General features: G+C 44.6%; 2 protein-coding genes across 6 annotated transcripts; one reads left to right on the forward strand and one right to left on the reverse strand.

The window, feature by feature from the left end:
• Window positions 1–976: 976 nt before the first annotated feature.
• cpdp (CPD photolyase) lies at window positions 977–8079 on the reverse strand. 3 transcript variants are annotated; one of them, XM_080487775.1, is made up of 10 exons: window positions 7915–8079; window positions 7196–7529; window positions 6944–7092; window positions 5466–5648; window positions 5119–5277; window positions 3875–4073; window positions 2633–2785; window positions 2242–2363; window positions 1989–2148; window positions 977–1908 (listed from the first exon to the last, which is right to left on the reverse strand). In XM_080487775.1, exons 2-10 carry the CDS (start codon window positions 7452–7454, stop codon window positions 1760–1762), a joined length of 1533 nt encoding a protein of 510 aa, XP_080343901.1. In that variant the 5' UTR covers window positions 7455–7529; window positions 7915–8079; the 3' UTR covers window positions 977–1759. The 3 variants fall into 3 exon arrangements, with proteins under 3 accessions (XP_080343901.1, XP_080343900.1, XP_080343899.1); XM_080487774.1 differs by having other exon boundaries at window positions 7196–7464; window positions 7915–8074; XM_080487773.1 differs by having other exon boundaries at window positions 7196–7554; window positions 7915–8074.
• LOC308124660 (UAP56-interacting factor-like) lies at window positions 7530–13947 on the forward strand. 3 transcript variants are annotated; one of them, XM_080487822.1, is made up of 10 exons: window positions 7530–7644; window positions 8273–8346; window positions 8483–8608; window positions 9087–9250; window positions 11299–11447; window positions 11564–11636; window positions 12346–12401; window positions 12617–12691; window positions 12796–12922; window positions 13037–13684. In XM_080487822.1, exons 2-10 carry the CDS (start codon window positions 8274–8276, stop codon window positions 13136–13138), a joined length of 945 nt encoding a protein of 314 aa, XP_080343948.1. In that variant the 5' UTR covers window positions 7530–7644; window position 8273; the 3' UTR covers window positions 13139–13684. The 3 variants fall into 3 exon arrangements, with proteins under 3 accessions (XP_080343948.1, XP_080343947.1, XP_080343949.1); XM_080487821.1 differs by having other exon boundaries at window positions 7540–7644; window positions 12796–13947; XM_080487823.1 differs by lacking the exon at window positions 7530–7644 and having other exon boundaries at window positions 8128–8346; window positions 12999–13545.
• The last annotated feature ends 326 nt before the right edge of the window (window positions 13948–14273 follow it).

Genomic DNA, 14273 nt, shown 5'->3' on the forward strand with positions numbered 1-14273 from the left:
ATTAGACAGAACAGTGTCATGATCGCATCGACAATCCTCCGATTAAAGGTTTTCTTGGGCTTTTTTAAAAATTTTTGTAGCTTTGGTCTCGTTCATAATTTTGAATGTTCACTGCAATTATGTGACAAGCTGATGCCCACGGAGCAGCAGCAGGGCGTGTGGAGAGACTGACTGTTTTCCTGGAGCCACCTTGTTCAACCACTTGACCCGGTCCTTCAGCCGGTTCTTCACGAGGACCGCCAGTGCGAGCGTCATCACAAACTGCCGAGTGGACAGGAACCACATGGTGCGGTGAAGAATGCACCATGTGGTTCGAGCCTGCAGACATCTCGCCTGGACACCCCCCCCCCCCTTTCCCCCCGCGAGCCGTGTCCTCCATCACCTCCATCCAACCCCACCATAGAAAGCCTACCACCATCACAATACCTGAATGACACAACTCTCAGGAACATCATGGCACCTTCTGCAACTAATCTATTCACTGACTGTTGTTTTTTATGTTTGTATGAAAATAAAGTGTATTCGATTCCGGTCGAATAGCAAAATGTTTTCCATAGAAAGAATTTTTTTGAAGCTCACCAAACAATGAACTAACTTTTGTTCAATTACAACGTGTTTATCACGATTACTCGTGTCTCCCCTGCTTTTGCACATTCTTAGAACACACTAGGTTACCTACGAAGATTTGGTTGCAACAGTCACTTGCCGACCTGAGGACCAGAAAGGGAAGACCCCAATGTGTGTTCGACTGACTCCCCGGATACTAATGTGCAGCAACATATTCACCCTGTGTTTACCACAGTTTGAAAAATATAACCATGTTAGGACTTGTGTTACAGTCTAATATATCACATTGTGCTTTTCTTGTTCCCTCCAACAAGACCTGCCTACTGCTGAGTGTTAATTAGCTCTGGAAAGCATAATTCTGGGGGGGGGGGGGGTATCTCTTTCTCTCCAGAAATGAACAAACACAAAAAAGCCTGATGAGGTTTTTATATCTGAAACTGCGAATTGACGTTAGGCACAATGTGACCTACAGGGATTGTTTTTATTCTCCTGAGTATCTGGTTAATTAGCTTGGATAGAAGTGGGTTTTATTTCAGTTTAATTGCATCTCAAAAGAGCATTTGGTGACAACTGAACATCCCTGAAACTCAAGCTATGCTTTATGTACACTATTTTCTTTGTTTTCTCTGATGTGAATTCGATTTTTTTGTCAATTATTCATGACAGCATCTCTTGAGTGCACAAATGTAATTAAATAAAGTCTGTTGTCACTTAAAGCTGTACATCACATTTAAGCAAGTTGTATGTAGAAAGCTTCCGTAAAAAAAAAATAGAGCATTTCAGTTTGTTCCAGTAATGATGTTGTGTTTCAAGTTCTACAAATGTGATTAAACAAAATATTTGTTTACATTTGAATGTAAATTTAATAATGGACAGCAACACTGTCGACCTGTGAAAACTGACATAATCCATGATAGAAAATAAAATGAATAATAAAAACAGTAAAATAAGACATGTAACATAAGACAATCAAACTACTCACTAAAAAAAGCACCAAGAAATATTATCAAAAATATCAAGCAACAACAACTCTCTGCAAACTCCCACAAACTGTTTACAGTTTTGCAACATATGTTTGAGTAATTATCAAACAGACAAGCACAGAGAAGAACATTCAAAGCGAGACCGAATATAAAAATGCTCCCTGAGGCTGAGTGTGTAGCAGATGCATGCTTTTAAAACAGGTTTTCTCTCAAGCTTTTTTGGGACAGTACTTCTTCTCAAACTGGGCGACGTTAAACTTCCTGAGGCAGCCTTTATAGTTCATGTAGCGAATTTTTCCAAAGATGGGTCTCTCCGCCCAGCCCTGGTCGTGGATGCCACATATCGACCACATGCAACCTGCAGGAGGGAAAAAACAGAGTTCAGTTTCGTTGCTCACAAGACGGCAGCAGCTCAAATCAGCTAATCCGTGTCCTTACCCACGAAGCCGTTGGGGTCCTGACCGTCCAGCTCGTAGCGATCGTTCAGGTACAGAGCGACGGACAGCGCCTCCTCCGGGGACGAGGTCCACTCCAGGATCTTTTTGGCCCAGTACATCCTCAGGAAACCGTGCATCTTCCCCTCACTGGTCATCTGGTACTAAAAAAATGATGAAACGATAAACATCCCAGATGCTGACGGCGCTTCTGTGATGTGAGCCAACCCAAAGTTGGTTTTTTTTAGACTTTGTACCTGAGCTCCGTTCCACAGTTTGTCGTGAGTCTTTGCGTTCTCAAGCTGCTCCCGTGTGTAGACGTACGGCCTCTTGTCTTTGGCGTGATCCTTTAAGGTCTTCTGAGCCCACTCATACGCACCTGAGAACCCCACACACACACACACACACACACACACACACACACACACACACACACACACACACACACACACACACACACACACACACACACACACACACACACACACACACACACACACACACACACACACACACACACACACACACACACACACACACACACAGTGTGTGTGGAATCAGCTTGCGCCTCGTCTGAATGGCGTCACTAATGGAACAGGAATGACATCGGAGAGAACAGGATGTCATTTTAATGAGCTCTCCACTGACCCTCCACGCTGTCGTATTTCTCATTGTAGAAGCAGAAGTTGTCGGTCAGCTCCCGACGCACCACCAGCTCCTCGATGAAGGGGCCGACGGACTGACTGGCACTCTTCCCACCGCGCTGAACCTGCAGAGCCACACGCTGGGCTGAAAGGTGGCCTGGTGGGAGGAAGTAGACATGGTTTGACAGGATGAGGAAGTGAAAGATGAAGACGGACAGAACACGGAGGCGAGGAAACTAAAATGACTTTCCCTAGTTTGAGATGGCGAGTGTTTTTTTTTCGAGGCAGCAATGCTATTCTGGGCTCTTATGCCGTGGCCGTTTACTTTGAACTCCTAAAAAGACAATACTTGACTTTGAAAGCTCGGCATTAAAAATGAAACAAAGCACGCTGACGCTTTTCAGGTGTCAGGATGTGAGTTCAGTGAAAACTGAATAACGAAACAGCAGAATGCATCTGGTGATTTAACCCTCATCCTCCTAGATGGAGGTAGGTCAGATATTGATCAAAATTCAATGTGACAGGACTTCAAATGTGAAAGAAAAGTGCAACTATTTGCAATTAATTCACACATTTTGTGATTAAAACAATAAAAAAACTTCTCATTTGTTTGCATTTATATCAAATCGTATTTTTATATACTCAACAACATTACCATATATCACATGTGTAGCCTTTTGGAAGACATCTAGCCTGAAACTTCGACGTATCATCACTAACTGAAACGTTGACGTAGACGTAGACGTTGTGTATCCCGAGGCTGAACCACATTTTGATAAACGTTTGTGTATTTTGTGTTGCTGTAGGAGACACAAACAAATTTGCGATCGACATACATAAGAGTGTCACAAATAACAAAGTTCTGTATCCAAAATGTGCCTGGATGCTTTTCTTGTAATAATTTAACAAAAGCTGTGCAGTCAGTTAAAAAAAACAAACAAACAAAAAAGATTCACGACTCAAGAGAAACACAAAATCTGCTGTGATGACGACATGCCAGAGGTGGTAGTAGTGTGTTCAACAGAATCCCTGAAACTAACGTTGCATACTTCATCAAAACCAGGATGTCACGTATTGCCGATGGCATCTCGGATGTTCTCTCAGGCTGGAAGATATATCTTTACTATTTTCAAACATGAGATGTGACTCATAAAAAAACCCTTGATTTCATTCTCCATTGTTGAATGAGTCTACAATCACACTGTTTGACTTCCATGTTCGCGCAGCTTTTTACGGCATTACTGACCAAAGCGAATCCACGGGGAGAGCTGGCTGAGAGCGGCCATGTTGGGGTCGTTTCGCTGAGTGCCGAACAGCTTAAGGCGCACGTCGATGAAGGACTCCAGCATGGCGCACCCTGCTTTGGTGCCGGGCTTCGCCCACTCCGTCTCTCCCACAGTCCGGTCCACCTGCAGAGAGGCCAGCGTTTCCTCCCAGTCTACTGCCTGCGAGGTGAAGAACGCACAAAAGACAGAGGAACTCAGCAGAGAGGTCAGAGCTGACAGTGATGAACCAAAACCTCCGCCGCGGTGTTGTGGAGCGCCGCTCACTTCAAAAGCAGTGTTGAAAGGTTCTTAAATATCAGGAGGTTCAGGAAAGTGCACGGCATATCAATCAACAAGAGGAAATGTTCAACTTCTGGACCAGTCTATAAAGTCTAGAAGTATTGTCATGGTAAAATTCCATTTTGTTACCTATTGAGTGGCTTATACTCTGTTATTATGGATTTGACGTTCTCTGAGAATCACTGAAACAAACAGCTTTATGAAAGCTGTATTATATTCTGAAATATGCACGGACGTTTCTCTTTTCCCCGGCTCCAAACTAGCGAACACTCCTTTTCCCAGCAAAGCCTTATCTGGTGGGAACGGAACGCCGTTTGTGTGAATGTCAAGGTGAACTGTCTGATGTTGTTTCCGAGACTCAGAGGCTCAATTGTGAGTGCTTTCGGTCCCTCCTTTCTCTGCTCGCTTACTTTGCAAAAGCAGATAAGAGTCGCGGGGCGCAACTTTGGACACACACTCTAAGGCAGACTCTTCTGCGACTCTGTTTTTGGGTGAGTCTTGAGGCCTCAATAAATTACTCCTGACAGACGGACTTTGTTTAACGACTTTATTCCAAAAGCAGAAGCACCGGCGAGACAAATCGGTGTTTATTCTCTTCTCAATAAGTAATGTGAAGAAGAAAACGTTAAAATTAAGCATTTTCCTGGAGATTGCCGACTTTCAAAGATCCACAAAATGTGACAACGATAGATCACTTGGCAGAGCAATATGTTTTTCAAACGCAAGGTTGTGAGATCTCCATCATCTCGCTCTGTCCATTGCAAAGGTGTTCTTAAGCAAGAAGCTGAACGCCACCATCAATGGCAGCCTTCATCACTAATGTGACTATCAACAGAAATCTAAATCTAAAAATCACAAGTTATATGATCTAACTCTGTAGCAAGTTATTTCCTCTCTGCATATGAATATGTGTTGGGTTTCTTACTTTGGCCGTCCTTGTTGCAGTGTGTGGGTGTTTCTCAATTGGAGGAAAGTCAGTGAGGAACTCGGGCAAAAGTTTGGTAATTTTTCCTCTGATGGTCCGCGCCGCATACTCCAGCTTCACCGACGCCACCCAGCATGGAACGATGTTATGGGCATCGACCTGTAAGCGGAAAGTGCTGGGATTATCTCAAGAAGGAGTAATAATGACAACAATTCTCCAAACATAATAAGCAAACGCCGGTTTCCACCACTGCTAATAAAATCAAACAATCATCTGTAGCCGAGCTGAAACATCCAACAGAAAAATAGTCCGAATACGAAACGAGCTATGAATATGAATATATTCACCTGTATGAAGGGAATGTCCTTCGGAAGCGCCTTGTTGACATCTTCCAGCCACTGCACTGGCTCCCTGAGCGGGGAGAAGTCGGTGACCAGCGCCCCGAAGCTGCGGTCAGACACAAAGCCGGGCAGAACTTCGCCCGGAGCGCCGTGGAGCAAGTGGAACTGGATGTCCAAGTGTTTGCACTCCTGTTTGGACGGAAGAGCAAAGCTGAGCGTTACAGACGTGCAGGTTGGCACCATGACAGGACCTGCTGGGGCATTTTATCTGACTTATATGGAAACAGGTTTGATTAACAAATCTTAAACACAAAGTTCTCTGTTTAATATTAATAGTTCTGAATGAATCCACAGATTTGTAGAATTCTGAGCATTATCTTGTATTAATTTCTTTCTTTACGTTTATCATTTTAATGACTTTTTAACAATCAACAACTCTCTGCCCGCGATCACTTAGTTGGCTACCACTGCTTTAAAATAACACAAATCTACAGCTGATTGCTGATTTAATAACATTTCTACTTATTAATAACTTTATTAATAACTCATTATTCATTAAACATTCACCACTGTCACCAAGTCAATCTTTTAATATCAGTCTCCTAAAAACACTGATTTAAATCTTAACACGTCACCTACATGGGGTGACTCTGTGACCACTCTGGGGTGTTTGGTCAGGTGCTGGACTCACTAATGCATTTGCAGTATCTTGAGTGGAATAACGTCTCTGTCCAAAAGTGTCAGTGTGTCGGCCCTTTAATGGCCTGGTGCCATGTCCAGAGTGGACCCTGCCTTTCATGTGGTGACACTTTCACTAAGCTCCAGCAGTCCATGTCCCGAGTCTGTATAGTAAGTCTCTGATGATTTTACTTTATAGTTCATATATTGAATCTGTGCTGACCTTTTCTCTTTTCTACTGGCTTGGTCAAGAAATACACTAAGCAGTGCCATAGAGACTCGTAGTCAGATTGTGGGATTTCAACAGCGCTCACTGACACATCTGTACAGCGGGAAAAGAATGAGGAAGGCCAATGCCACCGTTTCCAACGTCTCCCATCACGTATGTGCTGAGTTCCAGGTTTTCAGCTCAGACTTTCAGGACATTAGAGGAGAAGTTGTAACTAATTTGGTAGTATGTGCGTGCCGCACAGGCAGGAACTTATAACATGCATGATATGCACTTTTACCGATTTTGTATTTTACAGCAGACCTACTTTCGTTTCTTTTACGATTCAATGTTGTCGCTGCTACAGGTGTTCTTTGAGCACACTATATCATTCTGCCCTCTTAGATTTTTTTATGTTTAACTGAGTATAGATGAGAACTAAATGTGCAAACTGAATGTAACACCCTTTGGTTGAGCTCGCAAGTGCTGGTATCAGTTAATTGGATCTAATGAGAGAGGGTTTATTCACATTTAATTAAATGACTACACACGGTTGTCAACGAGACCGAGACGAAACTGTTTATTTATTTATTTTTACCTTTGCAACTTCTTCCAGGCCCTTCAGCATGAAACTGTAGTGTCTCAGCGTGGACAACTGTGATTTGGGCACCATCAGACAGAAGCAGACATGCAGAGGGAGGTTCTCCTTCACAGCCAGCCTTTGGGCATGGATCAGCGCCCAGTTGTCTAACACACAAAAACAAACACAAACCACAGACCTTGTCACTGCAAGCCAAAAGACGAATTCCTGTTCCTGTGCTGCTGCTGTGTGTGTGTGTTTGGTGTTTACCTTGTACTCTTTGGTCTCTCCACATCCAGTACAGGACACCTTCTGATCCCTGCTTTATCTTCTCGGTTTCAGATATGAAACGCAGGCGTTTTTTGTTGAACTTCATATCCTTGTTCTCTGTTCTCTGCTGCTTTACAGTGCTTAGTATCCACCCCCGAGTTTTCTCCTCCTTCTCCTCCTTCTTGGGAGCCAGCTTCTGTTGCTTGGCACTGGTCCCCTGCCCAGCAGCTGATGTTGACTTGCGTTTCTTGTCAGACATGATGGCTTCACTGGAGTTTGAGTGGATGGAGGAGGAAAGTACAGGGCTGGACCGGATGTTTTGGTGAATGACTGTCTTGAAGAGTAGAGCAAAGGAAGAGCTACAGGGAACAACAGTGAACAATTCTAAGGAAACTTTGATTCAGCAAAACACTTACAAGAAACCTGCGTTTGAACAGAAATGACACAAGGTACATCTGTCCGGCGCTTTTGGGCGATGGGCGCGATCTACCGATTGCGCTGCGCAAATAATAAATCCTTGATTAGCGCACATAATTGCGCTGAAGGTTAAGGTTAGGATTGGGCAGCGTGATCGAAGGATCGATGCGCGCATCACAGAACAATCAATCGGGAGATCTCGCAAATCGCTCAAAAGCGTTTTACACATCTAAATGGTTCAAAGCAAAGTCAGTCACACGAGGTGAACGGGGGAAAGCGTCGTTCAGCGGTTTCATGCTTACCTCCTCGTGACACAGAGCAGCATGCACCTTCAAACACAACTCCGCTCACTAAACGTGCAACTGAAGAAAAGAAACGCGGACGGTGTTTCCTTTTACACAACCAGTTATGTATGCAGGGTTTTGTAACGCTGTTTTCTTATCGAGTATGACTACATTTCCCAGGATGCACCGGGCTTACCGTCACGGTGCCGTTACGTATTTACGTTGGGGGGAGGGGGAGGGGTGACGTCAGTTGTAGTGTAGCGCACGAAACACTCCGACCAGCTAGCAGAGCTGCTAACTACTGCTGCGTTTCTTCCTGCACTCCGGGTTATTGGTTTGTTTTGTTTTTTTTGTTGTTGTTTTTTTTTTTTTTAAGTATGAACGGAGCTGAGCTGACAGAAGGCCGGGGGAAAAGACCAGCCGTGCCCGATAAAGTGGACATGTCCTTGGGTAAGGGGGCTCAGTCGCTCTGAGCGGCGCACGAAAATAGACTCGGGGCTCATGCTAGCCTGATTTCAGCAGCTGGCTGAGCCCAGGCATGCTTCTCACTCGAGCGTGTTTGTTGATCGTGTGGTAACTTTCACAGATGACATCATTCGCTTGAACAAAAAAGAGCAACAGTTAAAGAGGAAACAGGCCAACGTGAGCCGCAGACCAGTGAAGAAGAAAGGGAAGATGTTTTCACAGAGGACTGCAGGAGCTGCTCTCAGAGGTTTGCTCACGGTTCCTCCCGTGACACAAATACCTTGCATGCTATTTCTACCCGAGCCACTGATAAGAATGAATGAATGAGTGGAGTCTTTCTGGCCATAGCTCCACACATAGAAATCAGAAACACCAAGAAATACTGTTCATTTTAAATGACAAAGAAAATGAACAAGCCCGATTCCAGTGGCTTATTTATGCCTGACCTATACATCCTATGTAATAACAGAATATGTCCGACTTACAAAAAAACGCAAAACAACACAAAAGAACTGTAGAAGCTAACAAAACTATACCATAATGACTGATCCTCTCTTTATCTTTCCCCCATCATCAAACTGAACTGTATTTTACAGCTGTTATGAAAGTTTAGAGCAAGCTACTACATTTAAGTTCAACACTGAAAGTTTAACTCTCAGACACATCTCTCTCTCAATAATAAACAGTCCTCCTAAATTATTTCTGCCTTGTTTTATACAAACTAGGAGTTGGCGTCCCACGAGGAGGAGCGGCGAAAGTAAAAACTAGAAGAGTCCCTCCCCTGCTGGGTCGACGGAGAGGCCAAGGCGTTATCACAGGCCTGGCAGCCCGAAGGCCAGCTGCACTGCTGAAACGAGCCGGACCCCTCAACAGAGTAGCCCTCAACCAGGTAACACACACACACACACACACACACACACACACACACACACACACACGGTTTTAGAGATGCTGACAAGGACCCCAAACAGGCTGCAGTTGATCACAGAAAGACAGACAATCACAAATGTACATACATTCACACCAACCTCAAACACATGTTTTGTAACTGTGAGTGGAAGCAGGACAAAACTACACACAGAAAAGCCTCTTGTCTCAACCCAGACTCAAACCGTGGACAGACTCGCTGTGAGGCGAGAGTAAACCACTACATGTTACTCCCAATCCCAGTTGAATTCATGCTCTAAGAAATGAAGACACATACGGGAGCCCTTGCTGCCTGTCCTCCCTTTGACCTCACCTGTACCAATATGTGTCCTCGTGCTGCATGAACGTAATGTCTCAACTTCTTTATAGGGACAGGAGATGTTTAGGACATGTTTAATATGTGTATACAGTTACATATTTAGCATTAAGCAGAATTATCTAGGATTATACAGGTCTCTCCCGTGCGCTGGATGATCAGTCTAAAATCTTTCTTCTCCAATATCTTTCCTCCTCTGTCTCTTTTATAGAGTTATACTAAACTGTATCTTCCCTTAACTGGTACTGATGGTTTGAGATCTTGAATTGAGATCAGCATGATGTAGCTGTAATTTGGGTAATGATAGCCTGATATTTACACATTAAAAAAAAAAAACAGTTGTAACTCCTTCCTTCAGCTCCCAGGTTGTGAGGCTGACTTTGTATAAGATAGTTACTCACAGCGAACCCGTCTGCACCGTGGTAATGAAGATTATTAATGTCAGCCTTGTATCTCCTCCGCAGGCTTGTTCTTGTTTGAGACTGTAGGAGACTTGAGGTGATATCATTTAACTGCAGGGAGCATGTGAAGGAAAAAGTCCTCCAGCTCTGAGCGGTCAGTCAGGGTTTTCCTAGCCGGGGAATGCTTTGGAACAAATAATTCCTCCGCCTCGTTTGTTGTTCCACTTTCATCCCTCCACTCCCGTTGTCGGCTTCTTGTGTGCAGTGCAGGTCAGACCTCAAGATACTGTTGCACTTCATACGTTGTTGGTTCTTCATGGTGTCTATTCTACCAGCAGATTTTTGTCCCGCCGACGTAGTTTGATTTGCATTGGGAACATGCTGACCTCTGAGGCACCATCTGGTAAATGCAAAGTGTACTTTGAAAATCATTTTTATCGTGTGGCTGTCAACGTTTGACTGAACTAGTAAGGCTGACAAATGGCTGCAGCCTTCTGCTGTGGTGTGCGCTACAACACATACCCTCTTTGTTTAATTAAAAAGAATGAAGCATAAAAGCAATGTGGTTAAAGATTTGTAGCCGCACATTAATATTTGAACTGGGGTGACTGTAAAAATTCATCCATGTGTTGTTGGCTTTGTCGTCAAGCTGGATCAACTTCCAGCCTCTTGCCTGCACTCCAACCAAGGACACAGTAAAATAAAGCTCTGGTACTTCCATGTTTGTATTTATGGCTGCAGTAAAACAATGCTTCTCGCCGGGCCTTCGTCACACCCGAATGCACAGCTTTCTCGTGTATCCTGTTGCCTGGCAACAGCCACCGCTGTCTGGTACCCCAGTTTGATTCATTAGCTCCGTCTGCAGCTTTGTGCTGGACGTGACGTTGGCAACTTTTCAGTCTTATTTCCTTTCGTCCGAGAAACATCCGCGTTTGCAGACGGGATTTGGACGTGGGTGTGGATCCAGTGTTGATCTCTCGCGGCTCGACGCAGCAACGTCGTCCTTTTCTATTTTGGTTTGTCAAGTTTCAGTTCCACACTGTTAAACTTTTCTCACGGATTAGTATGAGGCTCTTCTTAGTCGTTAGAAAGGTTCGACTGCTTCCGAATGTCATACACACGTTTGCGTCGGAGAGATTAAACCAATGAGTTAAGGATACTCTCTGTACTCACGTTCACACAAACAAGACTTTGTGACTTTGTGTCGGATCTCTTTCCGGGGTCGCCACATGCTCGATTTGAGACGAGTGTTACCGATATGTGAAACATGCCCGCCTTCATTCTCCTCTGCAGAAAACGAGACCGAAAATGAGACCGTTCATTCAGCGCTCTGAAGTCCCGTACAGGAAGCCGGAGGTGCAGAGGCGGCCGTACAGGCAGCCCGATCCAATCAGAGTCCAGAATGCCACACCGGTCCGGAGACCTTTCCAGCTGCGCCGGCGGTAAGAACAAACTCATGTTGACGGCGTGATGCCGACAGCCGGACCATATTTCTTTTAAGAAGATCTCCATGGGCCGCTGTGCTTTAGTGTTGTTTCTCTGTGGTGTTTTCCTGCAGACCGCTACCACCTGTCCAGCAGACTCAGAGGGAAGCACGGCAAGCCACTTTTCTGTTCCGCAGAGGACTCAAGGTATCCGTCTTCTCTTAGCAGGCTTTCTAACACTGGGCTGCGGGGGGGCGGAGCGGATACCAACACTGCAGGCTTCATGTAGAAACAGAACCATCAGTAGTGAATCAAACTGCTTCATGCTGATGGATTTTATTCAGCAGAATAACAAAAAAAACTATGGATTTAACATCATCTAACTACTGATATTAAAGTATTTTTGTTCTATTCTAGTAATATTAAATACAACTTTCTGTCTTGCGGCACAAAGGAGATTTCATTTTCTGGTGGAAAAGGAATACAGTCCTCTTTGACCCTCCATGGATAACATGGTCACATATCAACAAATTCAGTTTGTTTTAAACGGAAAGATTTCTTCTCCACCATAGTCCTCTGTTTATTTGTTTCTTGGCTTTATATCATATTGGCGGTTATGAATTCACTGAGCTATTAAAAGAAAACGTGAACTGTCCTGTACCGCTCCCTGAACTGGAGCAATCGGTCCCGTCCATTGTTTCCGTGCTGGAGTGAAGAGCCCGCCTGATGTGTAAAATATATACACGGTTTCTGTGCTTGCTTCTGTTTTGAACACATCAGCAGGGACGCTGCAGCACCGACATAAACTGCCCGTGGTTAAAAGTTGTGTTTCTCCGATTTGGCCTGCTATGTAGCAGAACCTGTCTCTCTGGTCGCTGTGAGACTTCGGCTCAATGGTGCAACACTGTTTATGCAGGTACAAGCTCAGGTGCAGAGGCCGACTCCCCACACTCCCCCGGTCAAAACACGGCAGTGAGTATTCTTCTCCCGGTCTATTTTGGGTCTTGTTGTCACGCTGCCTAATTGTTTGTCTGATAATGTCGCGTGTGCATGTGTGAGGAAGAGGAACTGGCTTTGAGGATGTGAATCATGTGGAAGGCAGCGGCAGCCATTGTTTGGCATTTTTCAGGCCACTGTCTTCACATCCGTCTGTTCCCGACGAGACACTATTTCGGTTTGTCCACCAGGTGGCGCACACCAACAGCGAGCAGTGGGATCTTAACGGTTTCAATTGACAACCCCACAGCCAGGACTCAGCCTGAGTAAGTGCTCAGCTCAAATCCAGCTGAGCCATGTGCCGCACACCAGAGTAAGTTAGAAAATCTGAAAGATTCGATTTATTTATTCATTTTTTATCGTGTGTCAGACCTCCCTCTGCTTGGACTCTGCACCCCCCCGCAGTCAGCACAGCTCCTGTCAAAGAAGAAACGGTAGAGAAGAAAATACCAAAAGGCGTGCCTCTGCAGTTTGACATCAACAGTGTTGGGAAACCGGTGAGTCGATCGCACCGGAGAGAGAGCCGACTCTTTCCACCGCCACATCAGAGTCAAACTGCAGACTTCCTCCCAGCCTGCTCCTCTGTCATCTTGTCGTCTTCTCTTGCACAGCAAACGTCGATGACCTTAAACGAGCGGTTCCGCATCCTGAAGGACCGGCGCGCCGCCACGGCACAGACGAGTAAAGCCAGCAGGTTTGTCACCGTGGGTTAGCCGGCAGGCGACGAGAGAGAGAGAGAGACGGATCAGACTGTCCTCCGTCCTTGCTGCGACCTGCACGGCGAAGTCCACCTTGGAGACGAAGGGGACAGTGCTCACCCGCTGACTGACTGTAGGAGCACGGGGCAACAGAGAACAACGCGCACAACAACTGTGAGAAGTGACTGTGTTTATGAAAGCATTAAAACGTCGTTTCTATTCATTGTCCATATCATTAAACTCAGTTGTTTGTAATGTGGATGTCCTGTACATGGGAAAGAAAGCGTCCGTCCCCCCCCCTCCTCCCCTCATTTGGACTTGAACCGTCGATGTTAATGTTTTGGTTTTTTCTTCAGCTTGGATGATCGTGTTTTTCTGAGTGTTGTTTTGTAACAATTTTATGAAATAAAGAGCTTGTGTTTACATTTGTGTCTCATGGGAGCCGCCGCTGTCACCATTGCAAGACGTGGTGTATGAACAAACATATGAAACAAATGAAACGCCGGCATGTTGTGGAATCTGAATATTGCTTTTATTTAAATACATTAAAATTTGCAATGTAACAAAACTATTGGCATATGAAATTCAAACACCATTTAAATGAACAAAACATGGCTCACTTCATTTTTCTGTGACTAGTGTCAGTAACACTAGGTTGTTTTTCTTGACTTGCCGCTCTGCGTCGTTGCCCCGCCCCCCCCCATTTACACTGTTCACAGACTATCTTACAATAAGAGTGCTGAATAAAAATGAGGTAAGAAAGTGGTTTGAAGATTACAGATCATGCAGAACATGCCGAACAGCAACAAAATATTTGTGAAGGAGGAAGTAACAAAAAAAAAAGAAGGAAAAAAAAAAAAAAATACACATGTGCATTTCAAAATAATCAATTTTACACAGCTTTGCATCTTTGGTTACAAAGTTGGATGATTTCACAGCTTCTCCCCCCAGCCTCCCCCCCTCTTGGGAAAAACAATGGAGAACAAAATAAGTATAAGAGGGGGTATGTAGCAATACTAATTCACTTTTAGATCAACTACCAACAGAATTTAATCCTCATCCACTGCCTCCTGCAGGCCAACGATAAGATTTGATGTCAACAGGCAAAGAGTCGCCTATCGAGGCTCTTAATACTTTATACTATACACAA

Source organism: Lipophrys pholis, assembly GCF_963383615.2.
Source record: "Lipophrys pholis genome assembly, chromosome: 1".
NCBI lineage: Eukaryota > Metazoa > Chordata > Actinopteri > Blenniiformes > Blenniidae > Lipophrys > Lipophrys pholis.